The sequence below is a fragment of the Macaca nemestrina genome, chromosome 7, assembly GCF_043159975.1.
Source record: "Macaca nemestrina isolate mMacNem1 chromosome 7, mMacNem.hap1, whole genome shotgun sequence".
NCBI classification, from domain to species: domain Eukaryota; kingdom Metazoa; phylum Chordata; class Mammalia; order Primates; family Cercopithecidae; genus Macaca; species Macaca nemestrina.
The window spans coordinates 13,230,215-13,252,391 of NC_092131.1; the positions used below are offsets into that span (position 1 = coordinate 13,230,215).

Below are 22,177 nucleotides of genomic sequence, written 5' to 3' on the forward strand. Positions count from 1 at the left end.
CAGTGTTTGCAAAATGCTTTATTGTTAATGCCAACATAAAATTCAAAAAGTTAGTCATTGGCACCTGCAATTGATACTCTACTATTCGCAACAGGCTTCCCTTCTTCCACTCCCAGCCAGGCCCATAAGATTATAACTATATCCACAAGACGATATAATCAATCATTAAATGGGCCATTTCCACCTTGATATCCAGATGTTTTTCTTAAAGGATGAATGGTACTTGAGTGTATTGAAATCAACCATGATTGACAGGGCACACCCCAGCCTTTCTATATGATTTCAGGAGTTCTTGGATCACAGCAAGAATCTGATCCTTGTATACAGAAGGAAACTGAGGTCCAGAGAGGGGAAGTGTTGCCCCAATGTCACACAGCAGGTTGGGACCAAAACAGTAGCCCCATTTCAGACTCCCATTCCAACATTTTTCCCATGCAGGATGAACTGACAGTTGTTGTTGCTGATAGGTGGGGGACCAGCCTTGGACCTGTGCTTCCTGGTGGCCCTCATCCACTGGAACAACCCTCCTACTGAGCTTTGTGGCACTGAGCTGGGCATCAAGGGCCTGGATTCTGGACCTCTCTTTGCCACTAACAGGCTGGTGAACTTGAGCAAGTCATCCAGCCTCTCTGGATCTCAGTGCTAATCTTCATTGATGAAGAGTGAGGGCGAGATTGAATGTTCTCCAAATTTCCCCAAGGCACCTGTGTCTTGCAGTTGTGTGGGTGGAAGCAATCATCAAAGAGTAATATTATTTGTAATGCCTCATTAATCAACTAAACCTGTGTAAATCACTAGCTACCAGCATACAGATGGGCCATAGCATAGCCACCTTCATCTCCCACCCTGAGGCGTGTAGATTTAAGAAGCCCCACCTCAGGGGCGGTTCACTTTGCCAAGGAAGAGGATGTCATTATCCACAATGAACATCAGAAAAGGCCTGTTGAACACTATCTTCTGAGAGCTCAGGCGGGCCGACCTGAACATGAAGATTGTCCCCGTGGCTGCCGCTGCTCTGGTTCCCGACTCATCCACCTCCACCACAGCTTTGTGCACCATCTGCAGGGGAGACACCAGGCATCACCAGGCCACCAGGGGTGGGTGAAGCCATCATGTCAAATGGCAAAGCTTCTGCCTATGGGCATCACCCTCTAAGTATCTGTTCAACTGAGCCATGGAGCAAGTAGGAAATGGAACAATGGAGCAGCTACTCTGCCCCAGGCACTGTGCTGGGAGGTGACGTCTCATGTGTCTGTCATTGAATTCTCATGACATCTTGGAGCAAGGTGTAATTCTTCAATTTTATAGAAGAGAGAAAGGAGGCTCAGAGAGTCAGGTATTTTTGGAGATCACACAGCTAGTAAGTGCCTTCTTAGTTTTGATTGTTTAAAACAGGACTCCTTAACTCAAGGAACAGTGATGGATATGGCTTCCCATTACATGAAGGATAAGACATAAAGTGAAACTTTTGCTTCGTGGGGGAAAAGAGAGGGAGAGGGAGAGGGAGAGAATAGAATAGAATAGAATAGAATAGAATAGAATAGAATAGAATAGAGGAGTGGAGTGCAGTGGAGTGCAAGGAGAGTGGAATAGAATAGTAGAGAGTGAAGTGGAGTGGACTGGAATGGAATGGAAGAGAATAGAGTAGAATGGAATGGAATGGAATAGAATGGAATGGAATGGAATAGAATAGAATAGAATAGAATAGAATAGAATAGAATAGAATAGAATGGAGTGGAGTGGAGTGGAGTGGAGTAGAGGAGTGGAGTGGAGGAGTGGAATGGAGTGGAGTGGAAGAGTGGAGTGGAAGAGTGCAGGAGTGGAGGAGTGGAGTGAAGTGGAATAGAATAGAATAGAATGGAGTAGAGTGGAATGGAATGGGATGGAAGGCAATGGAGTGGAGTAGAGTGGAATGGAATACAGTGAACTGGAGTGGAGTGGAGTGGAGGAGAGGAGTGGAAGAGTGGAGTGGAGGAATGGAGTGGAGGAATGGAGGAGTGGAGTGGAGTGCAATGGAATAGAATAGAATGGAGTAGGGTGGAGTGTAGTGTAATGGAGTAGAATAGAATGGAGCAGAGTGGAATGGAATAGGATGGAATGGAATGGAGTGGAGTGGAGTGAAATGGAATAGAGTGAACTGGAGTGGAATGGAGTGGAGGGGAAGAGTGTAGTGTAGTGAAATGGAATAGAATAGAATGGAGCAGAGTGGAATGGAATGGGATGGAATGGAATGGAGTGGAGTGGAGTGAAATGGAATAGAGTGAACTGGAGTGGAATGGAGTGGAGTGGAGGAGTGGAGTGGAATGGAATGGAATAGAGTGAACTGGAGTGTAGTGGAGGAGTGGAGTGGAAGAGTGGAGTGTAGTGGAATGGAATAGAATAGAATGGAGCAGAGTGGAATGGAATGGGATGGAATGGAATGGAGTAGAGTGGAGTGGAATAGAAGAGAGTGAACTAGAGTGGAGTGGTGGAGTGGAGTGGAGTGGATTGGAGGAGTGGAGTGGAGGAGTGGAGTGGAGTGGAAGAGGGGAGTGGAGGACTGGAGTGGTGTGGAGGAGTGGAATGGAGGAGTGGAGTGGAGTGGAGGAGTGGAATGGAGGAGTGAAGTGGAGGACTGGAGTGGAGTGGAGGAGTGGAGTGGAGTAGTAGAGTGGAGGACTGGAGTGGAGTGGAGGAGTGGAATGGAGGAGTGGAGGAGAGGAGTGGAGTGGAGGAGAGGAGTGGAGTGGAGTGGAATGGAGGAGTGGAGTAGAGTGGAGGAGTGGAGTGGAAGAGTGGAGTGGAGGACTGGAGTGGAGGAGTGGAATGAAGGAGTGGAGGAGTGGAGTGGAGTGGAGGAGTAGAGTGGAGGAGAGGAGTGGAGTGGAGAAGTGGAGTGGAGTGGAGGAGTGGAGTGGAGTGGAGTGGAGGTGTGGAGTGGAGGAGTAGAGTGGAGTGGAGGAGTGGAGTAGAATGGAATAGAGTCAACTGGAGTGGAGTGGAGTGGAATGGAATGGAATGGAATGGAATGGAATGGAATGGAATGGAATGGAATAAAATGGGGTAGAGTGGAATAGAAAGAATAGAATAGAATAGAATAGAATAGAATAGAATAGAATAGAATATCTTGGAAAGCGGATGCATAGGAGCTTCTGAACCCACCTCAGACACCTGGATATTAGTGTGGTTACTGATGCCGGACAGGTCAGCGTGGGAGGTGAAGACATTACTGATCCCCAGCTTGGGAAGGACTTTATCCAGCTGATAGGAGCCCTCAATGGAGAATTTGGGAAGGTAAAGCTCGAGCTGCCTAGAAAAGGAAAAAGAGTTTTCTTAGACTGCTCTAGGGCACTGGCACACTGAGCTTCACCCCTTGGCTTCATAATGCACTGGATTCTTAGTTTTGATGCTTTATAAAAAGGACTCCTTAACCCAAGGAACAATGGTGGTTATGGATCCTCTGGCCTCTTGTCTAGGATGAGCCTCCCCTTGCTCTGGACTTGGACATGGGCTGCCCCAGAGGTCTCTGCCCACTCTGGCACCACCCTAAGGAACCCAGCTTCCAGCCCTTGTCCCTCCAACTGGGCTAGGACCCCAGGACCTGGATGTCACAGGATGCCTCTGGGCTTGAAGGCAGCTCCTTGGCTGGGTGAGTCCTTCCCACCAGTGCTGTGTGGCCCTGGTAGGGCGTGTGTGTCTCCCTGGGGCTGTATGGAGTTAGGCTGGCCCTGGGGTAGTCTGAAAGTACCTCTTTTTGAACATCTTAAGCCACTTCCTCAGTGTTTTCTCGCTCAGTCCATTCTCCACCTGCTGCATCTTTCCCTCACTGGGGAGAATGAACAAAGCCGTGGCATTGCCTTGGTAGGGGACCCCCACCACCCTGCAGGAGAGGTTCCGGTCCAGGAGGTAGTGATACTGGTCCTCGCGGCTCATCATGGGTACCCGCACCACAGTCTCCGGGGTCACGTAGAAGTCTTGCTCTTGGGTGCCTTTGTGGTTGAAGCTTGTCTCCCACTTAGCTAAAGATGAAAAGAAAGAAAAATGAAAAAGAATTTTGTGGAAGAATTAGAAATTCTCAGCTGCAAATAAAAGGAGTGAAGACAGTAAAGATAGCCAGCAGAGACCATCTTTATGGCAGCCTCAGAGCAGTGACTGTTGAACCTCTTGAATGTCAAGGCAAGTCCTTTTATAACACTGGGCCCATTCTCGGACTTTTCATAGGGCTTTTCCTTCCACATCTGCAAAACAAGGAGGTTGGTTTTCACATCTTCAGAGGCCCTGGACCCCTAATGTTCTTTGATTCTCTAACGTTTTACTCAAGGCCAAATCTCCAAGTGAAGAGGGTAAAAAATGTGGCTGGCCATGAATGCTACCTGATATCTGGGTGAGCTTCTCTGTTTGCACTTTCTTCCCAATATTTTAATTTAAGTTTTAGAGAGAAGTTCGTATGGATCCTGGAAACGAATGCTTTTTCCCATTGGGAAGTCTTCAATGACCCTTCTCTTACCTTCCTATGGAAACTTCTGAACAAAATGCTACAAGTGATTGCTTCCAACTTCTTTTTATTATATTTTATTATATTTTATTTATTTATTTGAGATGGAGTCTCGTTCTGTAACCTAGGCTGGAATTCAGTGGCACAATTTTGGCTCTCTACAGCCCCCACCTCCCAGGTTCAAGCGATTCTCCTGCCTCAGCCTCCCAAGTAGCTGGAATTACAGGCGCCCATCACCACGCCTGGCTAATTTCTGTAATTTTTAAGTAGAGACGGGGTTTCACTATGTTGGCCAGGCTGGTCTCGAACTCCTGACTTCAGGTGAGCTGCCCATCTCGGCCTCCTAAAGTGTTGGGATTACAGGCATGAGCCACCACGCCTGGCCTGTTTCCAACTTCTTCATTGTTATCAAAGGAAGACCCCATCCAATACCGTCCTTAGCTTATTTCCCAGTTGTCCTCAGCAATCTGGTGTAATGGGGACCGCCCTGCACCAGGGGATAGGAAATCTCAGAGTCCAAGTTCGACACTCACTGCTGTGGTCTCAATGTGTGTGTCCCCACATTGTTCATATGTTGAAACCTAACCCTGAGGTGGTGGTATTAGGACGGGGGGCCTTTGGGAGTTGATTAGTTCGTAGGGGTAGAGCTGTCATGAACAGGATCGCTGTCCTTACAAAAGAGACCACAGAGACCTGCCTTGCTCCTTCGAGCAAGGACATACTGAGAAGACGCCGTCATGAACCAAGGAACGGGCACTGCATCTGCCAGTGCCTTGATCCTGGACTTCTCAGCCTCCAGAACTATGAGAAATAAATGTTTGTTGTTGCTAAGCCACCCAGTTTACGGTATTTTGTTATAGCCACCCAAATGGCCAAAGATACGATCTGTGACCACAGGAAGGGGAGGTGTTAACAATTTGCCTTCCTTCCCAACCCTTCCCACTCTCTCCTCTCCTCTCTTCTCCTCTCTATCCACTCTTGCTTTCCTCAGGGTCAGCACCTGGCAGGAGCTGCAGACGTGAACAGAAATGCTTACAAGGAGTGTCGGGGAGATAAGCAGAGGTCAGCTCTTACTGAGGAGTCCAGAGGAGGCATTTCAGAGGAAGAAGCATTTGTCTGAGGGAGTCTTGGCCTCTATGAGGGCAGAGGGGCCAGGATCTGGGGCATATGGGGGACTGGGAAATGCCCTCTAAGCCCTTCTGGGGTCCGTGTCCTGCCCTGAGTGGCTGAGATGTTGGTGTCTTTGTTATGGTGGCCACAATGGGTTCATGCTTCGGAGCCTGTATGAAAACTGGGGCTTCAGATGATCCCAGGGGCCCAAAGACAGCAGTCAGTTCTTCCTCCATAGAGGAAACAGCATCTCAGGCTCACTAACCCCATCCACAGAGAGAAGGCACTCATCTTGCCTTCTCTGGCTACTTGTTTACTTAATTTTTCTCAGCAGGCACCCAAAATAACTTAATCTACTCCCCGTCCTTTATGTATGTGAGGGAATTGGGAATTCTTTAGAAAAAAGCAGCAGAAAAGCCAGAGAAAGCACAGGTTTGGGCCCAAGGTCCTTACCTTTAAAGAAGATGTAATTCACCATGACCATGACTGCGTTGCTGTCGAGGTTCTTAAGCAAGTCCACAATCTTGCCCTTCGTTTGCTTTGCCACATAATCATTGATCTGCTTCAGGGCTCCCGCAGAGTCCCCAAAGTTGGTGGGGAAAGAGTCTGCCAGGTACAGCGTCTTCATGGCACTCATGAAGGTGTCCTGCACGTCCACCACCAGGTCGATGAAAAGGGCATTGCCGAGGCTCAGCTGGAAGCCATCTCGGGGCTGGTTGAGCTCCTGCAGGAGCTGCTGAAAGCCTCTGTGCAGCTGCTCCTCTGAGCTTTTCTGGAGGTCGAGGCCCAGGCCCTCCAGGATCTGCCTCTTTGTGCTGGACCCAGCCCCCAGGGAGAGCATGGCCAGGCTCACGGAGATGCTCACAGGGGAGAAGAAGACGTTCTGGCTGGGGGCAGCAGAAGCCAAGGCCCTGTAGAGGTCGAACGTAAAGTCCCTTCTGCTGCTGGGGGCCACCGTGGCACCTACATGGAGGTCCTTGACTCTCTTCTTCGTCTCCCGGGGGTGGTGGCGGTGAAGGGAGGCCTCCTGAGGGCTGAGAAGCACCAGGCACAAGAGGAGGAAGAGCTGCATGGCGGCTGTTCTTTGTTCTGAAAGGGAAAGAAGGTGTCCTCAGAGAGGGGTGGGGCTGGTCCAGGCACTGACTTTCCAGAGATGTCCCCACCCAACACTCAATGGGTGGGTTTGGTCCATTCAGCTTCAAAGAGAAGGGATGGCACCCCCGAGACTGAGGATGAGGGTTTACACAGGGCGGCAGTGGCTCGAGGACAAAGATTTAGGGACAATGGGGAGAGGAAGGAGGGAGAGGAGGTGCAGACCGAAGGCAGAGGCCCGGCTGCCAAGGCAGGAACCCTCCCCGCCCATCCACATCAAGGGACACATTTTGGAGGATGGGACATGGAGGGAGAGGATTCCCCCTGCTCTGCTTTGTCTCATCAGCATCTCGAGGTTACCAGGGAACTAAGCTGCTTCCATGTGAGCTTCTGGCCTTCACTCTGGTGTCCTGGTTTGGCACATGGCAGGGCCCTGTGGTCCTTCTATGAACTCAGACCAGTTACGCGCCTGGGGCCATCAGCACTGCTGGCCTTGCCCTGTTCATTCAGCACACATGGAGTGTGCATCCTCCCCGGGGTAGGCAGGATACCAGGATGCCAACTGTCCCTTTCTCCTTCCCCCAGGGGCTGCTCCATGCCACCCTTGTCTCACAGAGGGACACCTTCTCCTCCTAAGGGAATTCTGCCTGCCCTCTTCATGTGAGCATCTCCACCGTCCTCCTGTTCTGGGCTGAATTGTGCCCCCCAAAACGCATATGCTGAAGTCCTAACCTTCAATACCCCAGAATGTGACTATATTTAGAGATAGGGCTTTTAAAGAGGGGACTGAGTTAGGATGAGGTCACTAGAGTGGGCCCTAACCCAATATGACTGTGTCCTTCCACAAAAATTAAAAAGAGATCAGGATAGAGACACGCACAGAGGGAAGACCAGGTGAAGACAGTAAGGAGGCAGCCACCTGTGAGCCAAGAAGAAGGGCCATGGAAGGAACAAATCCTGCCGGTGCCTAAGCCTCAGACTTCCAGCTTCCGGAGTTGTAAAGAAAGAAATTTCTGTTGTTGAAACCCCCTAGCCTATGAGACTTTGTGATGGCAGCCCATGCAGGCAAAGACATCTCTTCATCTTCTAGACGAGGAGGCATTCATCTTTGACTCTAGAGCTTCTCAGGGGGACCTTTGTGGGGTCTCCCATCACTCCTGACGTGGCCTTTGCCTTCAGTCCTCCTCTTCCTCCCTCCACTTCACCCAGGAGCTGTTTCTGTGTCCATGCTTCCCCATCTGGCTACGGGTAGAAGTCTTGCCTCCTCCCTCCGCAGTAGGAAACAGCCCAGGCTCTGAAGCCGCTACCAGGGTTCAGATCTCAGCCCTGCTGTCTCCTTGCAGTGAGATTTTGGGCAAGTCAGTTACACACTGAGCCACTCTCCATAACTGTAAGACAGTGATGATAGCAGCACCTACACCACGGGGTGCTTGGGGGCACGTGCTGTGGAAGGATGAGCAGTAGGCATGGCAGTTTCTGGCAAAAGCCCCATCTGAGGCCCCCATATTCTCAACTGTATCATAGGGTACATGCTTCACACACACCCACACACAAACACAAACACAAACACACACACTTGTGAGCCTGGCAGCACCCGGGGCAGCTAATTATCAGGTGCAGAGGGCCTGCCTGGCTTGTGATGTGAGCTTTGCCCTGTGTGTCACCTTGGAGGGAATCCCTTTCTGCTGGGCTCTGTCTATGGGCACAATGTCATCGGGGCTCCCAGATCCCCACCAGGCAGGGGCAGCCTGTCACAGCATCCCGTGACCCAAATAAAACCAAACTCCAAAGGGCCCCAAACAGCTGCGTGGGAAATCGCTTGCAGAGTGGCCGTGGGGCTCAGCAGTGGAGAGAGAATGGTCTCAGGAATTGGGCAGGCTTGGACTGCAGGCCTGTCTTTAAGTGAAGCTGAATAACTCCAGCAGGGCACCCTTGCCAGTCCAGCCTCGAAATTGCGCCTTGAGCTCCCTCTGAGAAGGAGGCTCATGTAGAAGGTTCTGCCTGCAGAACCGAACCTGGCACCGAACCCAGCAGCCGTAGCAGTTGGGCGCATTGTCCTCACCCTTTTTCAGGCACTGTGCCAACCCCTTCAGCCCCACACCACCCAGAAAGGTACGTCTTGCTGCTAGCTCTATTTTACAGATGGGTAATCCGAGGTTAGAGAGATGGAGTCTCCTGCTAACATTAGCAAAGCCTGGACTCAGGCCCGGTTACCACTCTGCCTCTACAGAGTCCTGCCTCCTCCGTTCCTGTGCTGCATCTTCCTGATTTTGAAATCCCTGACTTAGTAGCCACCAACAATAGCCCTAATCTGCAGATAATGAGTGAGCAGAGTCTGGGCTTCCCCCCGCTGACACTCCCTACCTGTTCCCACCATGGCACTTGCCTGGAGAGCTCTGAAGGACATGGGTGGGTGGTTTAATCTCTGGCTCCTCTAAATGAGTCTATTTGGCAGCACAATATGGTCCCTCCTGCCAAGTGTTGGAACCAGCCATGTATGGAGATGCTCCTAAAGAAACAATGTGGCTCAACCCCCCACAGAGTCACACTGAGCTGATAATTTCGAGAACAGTTTCAGAAGCAGGGGAGTTTCCTTCTTGGATAGAGCCCAGAGGCAGCTGACCACAGAGTCCCAGTGAGGCCCTGGCCTCCATTCTCTCATCTATGCAACTGCTAGGTCACCCTGGGCAAGGCTCACCCTTTCTGGGCCTCAGTTTCTTCATCTGCAGTCTGCGTGTGCTGTGGACATCCCTTCAGGACCCCCGCCCCCTGCCAAGCACTAGAGATCCGATGGGGAGGAGCTGCTTCTCCGGGTGCCTTTATATATGCACTGAGTCTCCCCCAGGGTCTGTTTGGAGAGGGCCCCAGGTTCACTTCGGCTCTCCTGGGCTATACGTTTGAGACCCAGAAATCTTGCTGCCTCTGGGCCCACTGTCTCTATCTTTTAGTAAACCCACTAATTATTAAAGACCTACTAAACACTCCATAAATATTACTATGTTTAGCCTTCACCAAAAGTAAGCTCTCTATTTTACAGAGTTTTCCAAAAGTAAACTCACTCTGTTTTACAGATTGAATAGACTGAGGCTAAGTGAAATGGAAAAGCTTGTTCCAGTTACTGGGTGATGGAACTAGAATTAAAATCCAGGTTCCTCTGACTCGTGCACAGTCTATCTCTGAGTGGCTCTGAGGAGTGATACCTCGTTCCTCCTCGACCTCACCTCCTGGTATCCTCAGGCGGTTCACCCGTATTAGCCCATTTATACTTCTCCACAGTAACATGGAGGTGGTATCATTATCCTAACAGTGCAAAAGAAGAAACAGAGGATCAGAGAGGTGGCTCCAAGAGGCAGTAGAGTCCTCAGCGCTTGTTTTACGTTTCTTAGTTTCAAAGCCCCGGGTTTGCCATCACACTCTTGGGCCTCTGGTGGAAATATATGGCTTTGACAGAGACAGGTGAAGCCCTGGTAGCCTCCCATCCCCCAGACCAGCCTCCACCGAGTGCCTTGAGAGCCTGGTCGGGCTGCCCCTCTCCTGGTCCCTGGCTTTAGTGTTTCTGCAGAGGGAAGAGAAGGGATCAGTCAAGTTCATCTGTCATCTCAGGCCAAGGTGAATTGAGGTGGCAGGTGCTGGGGATGTGATGGGTGGGCCTTGGTCAGCCCTCCCGCTGGCCCCCACCATCCATGAAGCCCAAATCTGCTGACTGATATTTCCCGTGTTGGGCAATGAAGTCATGCCCAGTTCTGCCCTGGACTAAGCTGTGGGAACTGTGTTAGTGAGGAGGGTCTGTCCAATATCTTCTAATTACAAAGAGGGATGTGAGGCTTGGAGCCCAGGCAGAGATGAGAGACAAAGTCACAGCTTCCTCTACATCCTAAAGACCCAGGAACAGAACTTCCCAGAAGAAGTAATCTTGACTTCCTGTTCCACTCCAGCCCACCCGCAAGGCTTGTCAGTTCTAGCTCCAAAACAGGTCTTAAAACTGTCGCGCCTCCCTGGCTTTCTCACTGCCCCCAATGGAATCTCCCACCATCTTCCCCCGGGCTACCCCAGTAGCTTCCTTTCTTTGCCCTGCAAGCCTTTCTATATACAGCATATAAAAGAATCTCCTTCAATCATAAATATGGTCACAGCACTTCCTCGCCTAAGAAACTCATGGCCAACTCCTGTGTTTCGGATAAATGCTAACTTTGATCTGTGCTCTAACCCACGAGGGCTTCTGTGATCTGACTCTACCTGGCCTGGACCTGCTCTGCCCTGGATCACAAGATACCCCCAGGCTCACTTTTCCCAGTTTCTCAAATGCAGCAAGTTCTGTCCTAACCCTGGGCCTTTGCACACCTTCCCTCTCTACTGGAACCCTCCCCTGACCTTTCTCACCAAGGCCAACTTCTGCACAGGCTGCAGGCCTTTGCTTAAATGTCACTTCTTTGCAATACCTTATCACACTGGACCTTTTCCCCTTCCACAGCTATTCTCTGGAACGGTGCCTTGACTGTTTCTCTCAAAGCTCCTTCAATTACACATATGCCTTTATATATGCATTTGTCATTGACATTTTTCATCCCAGCCTCTCTCTGCATGGGACCCTCATCTGTGCTGCTCTCACCTTCAGGAACTTGCAGTCATGAGAGATGCTCCATACACCTTTGTAGAACGAATGAATGAATGAATGAACTGACCCCTGTCTCCTTTTCTGTAATTCAGAGACATCAGACTGCAAGTTGGACACTGAGCAGTGGAAAAAGCCAGGCTAGCCACCCAGAGCTGAGCTCTTTCCGCCCCGGGGCTCACTTGCCAGGTGACCTTGAACAACTCCCTCCCTGTCTCTCAGCTCTGGCTTCCTTTTATTTCTTTATTAAAACCGCTTGATTGAGACATGACTGCTATTCACGAAGTTGCACATTTTTAATGTCTACAACCTGACAAGTTTGGAGATGAGTCTACATCTGTCACTTATCATCACCGTCAACACCATGAACACGTCCGTCACCACTAGGCATCTGCCGCCTGTATTCTTCATGCTTCGGTTTCCTGATCTACGAGCAAGGACACTGGCCCAAGGAAGTGGTTTCCCCTTTTATTGCTGCGTATCTGGCCAAAAGCCCTACCCTCAGAAAAACAAAAAATTCTGCTTACTTTATTTTTACATTTTGTTCATTTAACAAACTGCCAAATGGTTACTGTCTCTCATGAGCAGCTGCCACGATCGGCCTGGGTGGCAGCCTCCAGGCAAGATGCCCTTATCTCAGGGAAGCAGATAATATTAGATCATTGTTCCTCATTTCCAAAGGCCCAAGACTCCAGGCACAGAAAACAACAGAAGCTGCCATTTACTGAGCACTTCCTGTCCAGCTGACATTTTGTCCCCACAGCCTTATTTCAGGGTCTCTCAACCTTGATCCTGTTGACCTTTTCAATAGGATGATGCTTTGTGATCTTGTCCTGGGCATTGTGGGATCATCAGCAGCATCGCTGGCCTCTAGATGCCACTAACCCCCATCCCCCTTCCAGTTGTGGCAACCAAATGTGTCTGCAGACACGGCCAGATGTGCTGAGTGAGAGCACCCGCTGTATTTAATCTTCAGTCACACCATCCAAAGGGTATAATTATTTCCATCTTAACTATGAGGAAACAGAGGCTCTGCCAGAGTTAGTGTGGAGCATAAGGTCACGGAGCTCAGGGGACCCACTCACCTCTGCTGCCTTGGATACCTGAAACTGCAGAGGTGAGACTCCTTCAGAGCTTTGCAGCCCCCAAACCCCGAAACTCTAGAGTCCATCCTTTCCTCGCCTCACATGCCCTCAACCCCCGGGACCTCCCGTTGAGGCATCTGTACATACCGTGTCCTGTAGCCAAGCGTGCACACAGTGGAGGTGGCAGTCCCTCGGGCTCAGGAAAGGGCAGAGGGCTGGCTGGATTGCAGCCAGCATTTGTCACTGACCACAGCCGGCCCTGTCTCCACCCCTCCCTAGCCCCGCCCCAGGCCAGCCCTTTCCTTTCCTGGCAGGTTTCCAGCCAGCAGGCCTGCCTGCAGACGCAGCTGCCTGCTCCAGAGGCTTTGACCACGATGCACACTCGCTGTCCCCCAAGACTTACGCCACCAACCAGGCCACCATTTGCCTGGAATGGCATGGGCACTCCTGAGAGACAAGACCAAAGAGCCTGTCCGTTGTTGGTATTCCAGAGACAGGGAAAGGGACAGCTCCAGCAAACCCTCTCTTTTTCCAGGCACTGTTTCTTGGTTTTCTACAGCGAATTTCTTGTAGATTAGTGGGGGCGTAGGCTTGAGCCTGAGAGCTCCCCACAGGCCTGCGATGCTGACTGGGTCATAGATCCCAACAGCTGGATTCTAGTGGGAATGGGAGGGATTGAGAGTCCTACCATGCCTGCAATGAATGGGTCGCTGTAGCCAAGCCTGTGATTGCACCAATCACTGAATTGGGGCTCTGAAGAATGAAGGGAATTCTCAAAGTCACGCATTTAATTAGGGGCAGAGTGGGGCTGGTGCCCAGGTGGCTGACTCTCAAGCCAGTGCTTGTTGCTGAGAAAGGAGCTGCATTCAGGATTTCTATGGGCTTGGGTGGATTCTCCCTTTCTACTTTGAAATCCGGGTTCCCTAACTCAGCCACACACTCTTAAGAGTATTTCCAAGATAGCGGTGCAGGGTGCTGTCTCAAACCTGGTTATGTTTCAAGGTCCCCATGCCTGGGGGACACGGTGTGTTCTGTATGGCCGTGATCATGGAAGGTTGTGTGGCTGCAGGTGGGGTGTGGAGTTGGTAGAGCAAATCAGAGGTAATACCTGGAAAGTGATCTTGATGTTCAGCAAACACTGCCCATCAACCTTTAAGACATTTCCTCTTCCTTCATGGTTTTGGGACCCAATTATGGGGCTGCTGGATATCCACAGAAATAATAAGAACTAGTATTTATCCACACTTTTAAAAAGACCACGTTTTACACCAAGTGCTTTACACACATTATGTCTTTTCATCCTTACAACAATCCTTCAAGGGAGACACTGATCTCAGCCCAGTCTAGAGATGAGCACTGGGTATCTAGAGCCAAGTCCAACTATGACTACATCTCTAGAAGCATGCACAGTACTACTGGGTATCTAGAGGAAACACAATCACTACCGGGTATCTAAAGCCAGGTATGATCACTGCCACGTATCCAGAAGCAGGTGGGATTGCTACTGTAGGATATCCAGAAGCAGGCAGGATCGCTACTGGGTATCCAGAGGCAAGTCCTACTACTACTAGGTATCTAGCCCTTAGTTTTTGCTCAGTGCCCTCACAGTTCATTCCTGTTGAATTGGAGAGAATACAGAACCGAGCAGGTCAGGGAATCAGCCCCAAATCCCACAGTTAAAAACAGGAGGCTCTAAGAAGGGAAGCTGAGTCCCCTCTTTTTAGGGTTGGCTTTCTTCCCATTACACCATGTAACATGAGCAAGAGTCCATTATCTCATTGACCTAGAGATCCCTAAACCATACCTATAGGATGGAAATCAGCACCGCATACCAGTTATAGGTAGGTAATGGAACCCCAAAGATATCTGTGTCCTAATACCTAGGACCTGTGAATGTTATCTTCTATGACAAAAGGGACTTTGCAGATGTCATTAAGTTAAGGATCTTGAAGAGATTGTCGTGGATTATCCAGCTGGGTCCTAATTACAATCGTTAGGATCCTTGCAAGAAAGAGGCAGGAGATTGGAGTCAGAAGAAGGTGATGTGATGGTGGAAGCAGGAGAGGAAAAGTCAACGTGATGTCGGAGCCAGGTGCTGAGGAGTGAGGAAGCTTCTAGAAGCTGGAGAAGGCGAGGAATGGATCCTCCCCTAGAGTCTCCCAGAAAGAGTGGAGCCCTGCCAATATCTTCATTCTAGCCCAGTGAATTTTGTGTTGTCTGAGCCACTGTTTGTGATAACTTCTTAGAGCAGCCATAAGAAACTAGGGCAACAACCCCCAAATGGGTTCCAGATGAAACTACTTTGGGAAAGGTGGGCTAACCAAGGTCCTGTGGGCCGTCTCCAGCCTGTGTGTGCTGTCTGTGCTCTGACCACCCAGGAGGGAAAGACATCACGTGCCGTTTCCCAAGCTTACACCGGAAGGAATGTCTTGAGAATTTGGGGGAAAGTCTGAGGTAACTCATGACTCCCACTGCCACACGGAAAGGACTCTGAAGGAATCAGGACTGAGAGGGGTGAGTTTTGAAAGGAGAGATTTGAAAGGGGTCTCAGGGGCATGGCATCCCAGTCTATCAGTCTTCTCTGGCTGCTGTAACAAAATACCTCACGCTGGCCTGGGTTAAACACACACTGGCTTAAACAATAGAAATGTATTTTCTTACAGTTCTGGAGGCTGGAAATTAAAGCTCAAGGTGCTGTCAGGGTTGGTCTCCGGTGAAGGCTCTCTGCCTGTCTTGTAGATGGTTGCCTTCACTGTCCTCCCAGGGCCTCTTCCCGGTGAGCCCACACTGGACACACACATACATGCACACACACACACACACACACCAAGAGAGGGAGTGGACAGAGGGAGAGAGTGAGCTCTCTGGTTTCTCTTCCTCTTCTTAAAAGGACACCAGTCTTACCAGATTAGAGTGCCACCTTATAACCTTGTTTAACTTTAATTACTCCCTAAATGTTCAATCTCTACAAACAGTCATAACAAGTCCTATAAGCTAGGACTTCAACATAAGAAATTGCGGGAGATGCAATTCAGTCCATAACACCCAGGGTGCTTGCATAGGGGGAGCCAGTGGCCAGAATATGAGACTTTGGTGTCCTAGAGCCTAGCAGGGCATGGGAAGGGATCAAAGTGGGGAGGTGATTTCTGGGAGAAGGGCTGAGAAACCAATGCTGGCCCCTGTGATGCCTTGCCCTGCTGAGCACAGGTGGTCCTCTGCTTGGCCCTCAGCCTCCTTGCCCTCTGTTCCATGGTACTGGGCCTCATGGAGATTGAGTGAGACCAGTTCAAGGGCCTACAAGATGTCACTCAGGGCCTGGCTGATGCTTCTGCTCTGAAGTGGGGCACTGGTCTTAATCACTAGTAGGGTGATCAACCATTCCAATTTGCCTGGGACTGAGGAATTTCTGATGGTGTGGGATATTCAGTGCTAAAACTGGCAAAGACCTTGGCAAACTGGGATGGTTTGGCTACCTGAGTTATTAGGCTCTTCCCTTGTTCTGGGATCCAGCCTCTAGCTCCTGATCTAGGCCTTGTGTCTTAATAACTTTCCCATTTTTCTAGTCTTCTCAGTCTTTGTGGGGCTGTCAATCTTGCCTTAAACATCTGCTATGATCCTTCTATAATCAACCACCATGCTTCCCTCTGCCCATCATCTGCCTGCCTGCATGAGCTAAAACATACTGGTACTACCTTTCCCCTTCCTTCCTTCCTTCCTTCCTTCCTTCCTTCCTTCCTTCCTTCCTTCCTTCCTTCCTTCCTTCCTTCCTTCCATTCACCCATCCATCCACCCATTTATTCATACATTCTTCCATCCATCCATCCATCCATCCATCCATCCATTCATACATCTACCCACCCATCTATCCATTTTTCCATCCATCCATCCATCCATCCATCCATCCATCCATCCATCTATCCATCCATCCATCCATCCATCCATCCATTTATCCTTATAGCCTTCCATCCATCCTTCCTTCATTTCATCCCTCCAATATCAATGTTTATTGAGCTCTAACCATGTCCCAGAAAATACCCCTGGCCTCAAGAAAAGAGATCAATATCTTAATAGATGAACTAAAGACAGAGCGTCAATGCTCTGACACATGTCTCCACAGTAAAGACACACAGGGAGGCATAGTCCATTCTCCCGTGGTTGGAGAGAGGAATGGAATAGGAAAAACTTTGTGAAGTTGGTGACCTTGGATCTGGGTTTTTGAACCTTGTCTAGGTTTTTATCAGCCCTGGCTGGGTGGAGAGAAGTGAACAGACAGAAGAGCTTACAGCACAGCAGCGGGAGGCTGCATTTTGGGCTGAGAGAACCACAGGAGTGATAGCAGTACAGCCTGAGGGGGTGGTGGGGCACCGGGAGCCTGTCAGAGAGGAGGAGGGGAGGACAGAGAGAAGCCAGATCAGGGCCAGATGAGGGGCTTGGAAGTCCTGCTGGGCTGGGAACCAGGGATGAACTTCATTCTGTAAGAGAAGGAAGGAGGAATTATCTTGGGCTGTCGTGGGTATGGTTGCCTGGAGATCAAGACAGGACCAAGTGACACTGTTGTGGTAATCCAGGTGAGAGATGACGGTGGTGTGTGCCAAGGCACCAAGGGTGAGGCTGGAGAGGAGGAGACACATTAAGGAAGGAGAATGGACCTGGTGTCAGCTGAGGGGTAGGTTTTAGAAGCCTGTATGGAGGATGATGAGTCCAGTTTTGGACCTAGTGAGCCTGAAGGGCCTGTGGTGCCTACTGGCAGAGATGACATAGGTGAATGGGTCTAAAGAGAGATTTGGAGGCAAGAACAGAAACAGGAAATAAAGTGAAGGAAGCACCTGGGATCTGGGGGCCTCCTGGGGCAAGGAGAGGACAAGAAAAGAGGATGAAGCATAGAACTCTGAGACCCTCAGCATAAGCCTGAGCAGAGAGAGAGGGAGCTCACAAAGGTGGTGATGGCCGGGAAGGAGGAGGACCAGGGCAGATAACAAGGGAGGACAAGGGATGCCACTGTCAGTGTCAGATGCAGCAGAACATTCAAGTAGATAAGGATAGTCACTGGTCCACAGAAGCCACCAGGGTGATCTAGTTGGGGAGGTAGGAGCAGGATCCCAGGGCCAGCAGGCTGAGAAGTCAAGGGGATGGTCAAGGCAGATTGCTCCTTGATGAGAAGGCTGGGAAGGAGGTGGGGCAGAGGGAGCTGTGGCTTGGAGGGAGGGATTTCCCAGGTTTGGGGGAAGAACTGAAAGGGAGGTTAAAGGTGATTATTAATGGAAGGAGACTCCCCCAGGTAACAGGAGAACAAGAGAATACACAGCTGTGTGTCAAGAAGAGCAACACCTGTTCTTATGAAATTGGAAGAAAAGAGGAATGTTAGCTTGCTAGGGCTGCCATAATTAATCACCACAAACTGGGTGGCTTGAAACAATAGGAATTCACTCACAGTTCTGGAGGCCAGAAGTCTGAATCAAGGTGCTGGTGGAGCCGTGCTCCCATTGAAGTCAATCACCCCAGGAGAGCTAAACACTTGAGCAGGTGGCTCTGAGGATGTGCGAACTTGGCTGGCCCCATTTGGTCTGTTCTCCAGCCCTGTTCAGCATCTCAGCAGCCAGACAGCCAGTCAGGGCTGGTGAGGGCTGACCTCCACCGGCCTGGTGGGGTGGCCTCATTAACTCAGTCTTGATGGGCTTAGGCCTTGGCTTAAAGGAAATTGTGTCCTTTCTAGACCACATGGTTGGCTTCATGCCCAGTTCTTGTCAAATCAGCATTCTTCTTTCAGAATAGCTGTTAACCCTATCTAAGGACCAGGTAGCTCATGGTCGATTTTTTCCATTGACACCAAGAGCAACAAGGAGCTTTCACCTCCATAGGTGAGTTTCATGCCATAGATTATTATGTAACAATGTAGAGTAGAATGCCTTTAAATGGGGGCTCTTACTGTCTTGCCTGCCTGGGCCGCATCACTAGCAGCCCACTGTGTCTGTTTGGGTGACCTGCCCAGCTCTGGCAGGCATACCAGTTGTCACCCTCGTTCCAAAGCACACAGTTGTTACAAAAGATGAATGAGATAACAGCAGTTAACATTTGTAAGGCACTAATGCTGAACCACTAGCTTAAGTGTTTTACATACAGGAGCTCAGCAAACACCCACGATAGGCTTATGAGTTAGGTATTGTCATCTACATTCCATAGGTGAGGGAACTGAGGCACAGAGAGACCACCCAAGTCCCTCACCCAGTGTTATGAGTTGAATTGCTCTGACCCTCCAAATTCATGTGTTGAAGCCCATACCCGGAGTACCCCAGGATAGGACCTTATTTAGAAATACGGTCCTTGCAGATGTAATTAGTTAAAATGAGGTCATAATGGAGTAGAGTGGACCCCTACTCCAGTATTACTGGTGTTCTTTTACAAAGGAGGAATTTGGACACCAGCACTCATGAAGAAAGAACACCACAGGAGGAGGAAAGCAGAGATTGAGATGATGTTCCTACATTTAAGGGACGTTCAAGATTGCCAGAAAACCTTCAGAAGCTGGGGGAGAGGTGTGGAATAGATTCTTCCTCACTGATCTCAGATTCCTGGCCTCCAGAACTGAGAGACAATGTATTTCTGTTGGTTAAACCACACCTTTTGTGGTCCTTCCTTAGAGCAGCACTAGCAAACAAATACACTCAGTAATTGCTGGATTTCAGATTTAGATTTAAGCATCCTGGCTCCAAAGTCCAGGTTCTATACTTGGATGTTTGTGGCCTCTTGATACCTCCTGGCAAGCACTCGGCACCATGCCTTGCCCATTGCAGGTGCTCAGAGCACGGGAGCTGTTCATATTAGTTCTGCCTCTTCTTCGAGAATGGCCTGCTCGTAGGCAGTCAGGGATGAAGCAGACCCGTGTGCCCTTCACCTGTTCCATGGAGTCAGAAGCCAAGGACTCCCAGGTCTGTGTCTTCAGCGGATCCCATGTCCATCCTCCCATTTCCACTGCAACAGCTGCAGTGGGTCGCTGTGCCCAGAGGACACCACCATGTACAGGTTAGGAAATTAAGACCCAAACAGGTAAAGCAATTGCCCCACAGTGTACTGTTAGTGAAGAAGTTGAGACCGCAGCCTTGTCTGAATCCAAATTTTACACTGGGGAGGTCCCTCTGGCTTCCTGGCTAGCAGCCTGTGAAACGGTGACATATTAATAATAAGAAATATACATTTAGTCTCTGGTTCGAGTTCCTGAGACAGTGCTTCTAGCACCCCTGTAGATAGGGATACTAAGAGAATTGTTTGTTTAGTATTTGGTCTTTGACCTGATTCCCAAGAGCTTAGTAATTTCCAGAGTGACAAGAGCATCTGATGAAGAGCTCCTGGATCCCTTGCAGTTTCTAGGGTGATAGGAACATCTTTTGTTCTAGTGAAGCAAGTCTTGGTGGGCTCCTGGGTAGGCTCATAAGGAATCTGGTTACCAGGGAAACCAACCATGGAATTAGAGGGTTGAAGCTTTCAGCCCACTCCCCTCCTCATGACCTCCCTAGATGAGGGAGAGGCTGCAGGTTGAGTTGATCACCAGTGGCCAATGATGTAATCAATCATGCCTATGTAATGAAACCTCCATAAAAACCCCAAAAAGGACAGGGTTTAGGCACTTTGGGACAGCTGAAAGCATGGAGGCTCAGTGGTACACTGGGAGAGGACATGGAAGCTTTGTGCCCAGTACCCCATACCTGGCCCTCTGACTCTCATTTATCTGGCTGTTCATATGTATGCTTTATTAATAAAATAGACCATTAAGCATAAGTATTTCCCTGAGTTCTGTGAGCCCTCCTAGCTAATGAACTGAACCTGAGGAGGGAGTTGTGGGAACCTCGCTTTATAGCCAGTTGGTCATAAAGTATAGGTGACAGCCTACTACTTGCAACTGGCATCTGAAGTGGGGGCAGTCTAGTGCGACAGAGCCCTAAACGGATGGGATCTGATGTTATCTCCAGGTATAAAGTGTTGGAATTGAATTGAATTGAACTGCAGGACACCCAGTTAGTGTCCGCTGGACAATTTGGTGGTTGGAGAAATTCCACACACATTTTGGTGACCAGAGGTGAACTGTAGAGTTGAGAACTTGAAAAAGTTTGTTTTCTCCTATCTCAAACACGGCCAAAGCCCACTCTGTAACTAGCTGTTGAATGAAAGAATGAAAAACTGCATAAACCCATGCTGCATTTCTCTACACACCAATTTACTGTAGTCACGCAAACTTGTCACCTTCCACTAGGCTATATCACTGCCACTCACATTGGCTTTCTCTGCCCTTTCCCCCAGTTGCAAAGTACAGAAAGACCTTGTTTTTCTGCTGGAAGATAACTTCTGAACTCACAAACATGCAGGGTTCCTCCGAACGCTCACTGCTGCTATTGAGAGATATACCTCTCTAGTGGTGTAACAAGGGCTACACAAATGAGAGCCCCCACAGGTGAGCAGCAATGGGAAAACTGGACTCAGGCACTGCTCTAAAGAGGCAAGATCTCCCGCATGAAGTCTTTTTAATTTTTATTTTTTTTTAACGCTCCAAAAGAGCGTTTTGAAATCTGAGGAGCTGAACTAAATATTTGTCCAATCAATTCCAGGGCCATGTCAAGGGGTGGTGATGCAGAACAAATAGTCGGTGACCTTGCTCCTGGCTCAACCTTTTCTATCCATTCATTCATTTATTCATTCGTTCATGCAACAAATACCAGTTGGGCCTCTCTCATATCCAGTTGGCACTGAGGCCAGGTGGGCTGAGGGAATGCAGGGTGAACAGGGCCCCACCTTTGAAATGTCTAATAGGGACAGTGGGGGTGGGGGCAGGCATTCTTATCAGGTCAACCATTCTGATGGTGGGATGACAGTCTGCCTTAGGGAGCTGAGGGATTTCTGTGAGATCTTGAGAGAGTGCAGATTCTTAGAGGTGGGACGCTATGGGAAACCTGGCAAAACAAGACTTTCTGTGACTGCAGCCACTGGGTACATGAGAGCAAGAGGAGGAACTGAGGCAGAACAGGCAGGAGGTGACCAGATCAGGGAGGGCCTTGACTGTAGATAGAGGCTTTGAACCTTATTTTGTAGGCAATACGGAGCCATCGGCTATTTTTGAGTAGTGGAGGGTTGAGATTAATCAGAATAAGGAGGCTTCACTCTCAAGGCTGAGTCGAAGATGACTTGCTTCCTTTCTCTCTCCTTCATCACATCAGGGCTGCGGTCATTCAACATCACCACCCCCTGCCATGCTGTTGCCATAGTAACCCTAGACCTTGGCCTTCTTTCAGGCTTGTCTTCCACTCTGAAATTCGCTCACCCACCTGCCTCTGTGGGGACAGAGGAGGGAGCGAGTCAGCCTGGGCCTTACTTTATTTCTTGCCTGATTGTTGAAAAACAGAATCCAACTTCCCAGAAGGCACAGGGGGAAATGAATCACTCTTTGAGCTAGCAGGTTTGCTTTTCAGCCAATAAAATCAAGGGGTAGAAACGAAGGCGTGCATTCCCCTGAGCCCCAGAGGCCTTGGGTGCCCTCAGGCACTTACTGGACAGCTTCTCCTGAGTGAAGCCCAGAGCTGGTATAACTAACTCAAAATGGCCTCGCCAGGCAATTTCCTTTACAGAACATTTCCTCGTCAAGTTCTCCTGACGCTGCACTCATGTCGAGCTCAGGGCTGTGTTTTAGGGGCAGGAAGGGAGAGGAACCCCTTTGGGCTTTCCCATTCCATCTTCCTCTCTTCTGCAAGGACTTTTCCACAATACAAGAGTAGTCTGTCTATTGCTCCAAATATCGGTTTCCTGGTTTCCTGGCAGCGA

The 22,177-nt window shown here is 49.6% G+C and overlaps 1 protein-coding gene and 1 long non-coding RNA gene across 3 annotated transcripts in view; one reads left to right on the top strand and one right to left on the bottom strand.

Moving 5' to 3' along the window:
• On the bottom strand, positions 1-12,647 carry LOC105467489 (serpin family A member 5). Its single transcript, XM_011717108.2, has 5 exons — positions 12,521-12,647; positions 6,038-6,673; positions 3,728-3,998; positions 3,142-3,289; positions 1-1,059 (listed from the first exon to the last, which is right to left on the bottom strand). Exons 2-5 carry the CDS (start codon positions 6,654-6,656, stop codon positions 877-879), a joined length of 1,221 nt encoding a protein of 406 aa, XP_011715410.2. The 5' UTR covers positions 6,657-6,673; positions 12,521-12,647; the 3' UTR covers positions 1-876.
• Positions 12,173-22,177, top strand: part of LOC105467488 (uncharacterized) — a 23,848-nt gene continuing 13,843 nt past the window's right edge. Inside the window, exons 1-2 of one of the 2 annotated variants that reach the window (XR_011625594.1) lie at positions 12,173-12,280; positions 14,752-14,887. This is a non-coding gene — a long non-coding RNA (uncharacterized lncRNA). Of the gene's footprint in view, positions 12,406-14,751; positions 14,888-22,177 lie in introns of both variants that reach the window. The other variant, XR_011625593.1, reaches the window with a different exon arrangement.

Coding starts and splice junctions, on each gene's coding strand:
- LOC105467489 (XM_011717108.2), bottom strand. CDS start 6,656: ATGCAGCTCTTCCTCCTCTTGTGCCTGGTGCTTCTCAGCCCTCAGGAG. Junction 3,999..6,037: donor GAATTACATCTTCTTTAAAG/GTAAGGACCTTG, acceptor TTTCATCTTTAG/CTAAGTGGGAGACAAGCTTC. Junction 3,290..3,727: donor CTTAAGATGTTCAAAAAGAG/GTACTTTCAGAC, acceptor TTCCTTTTCTAG/GCAGCTCGAGCTTTACCTTC.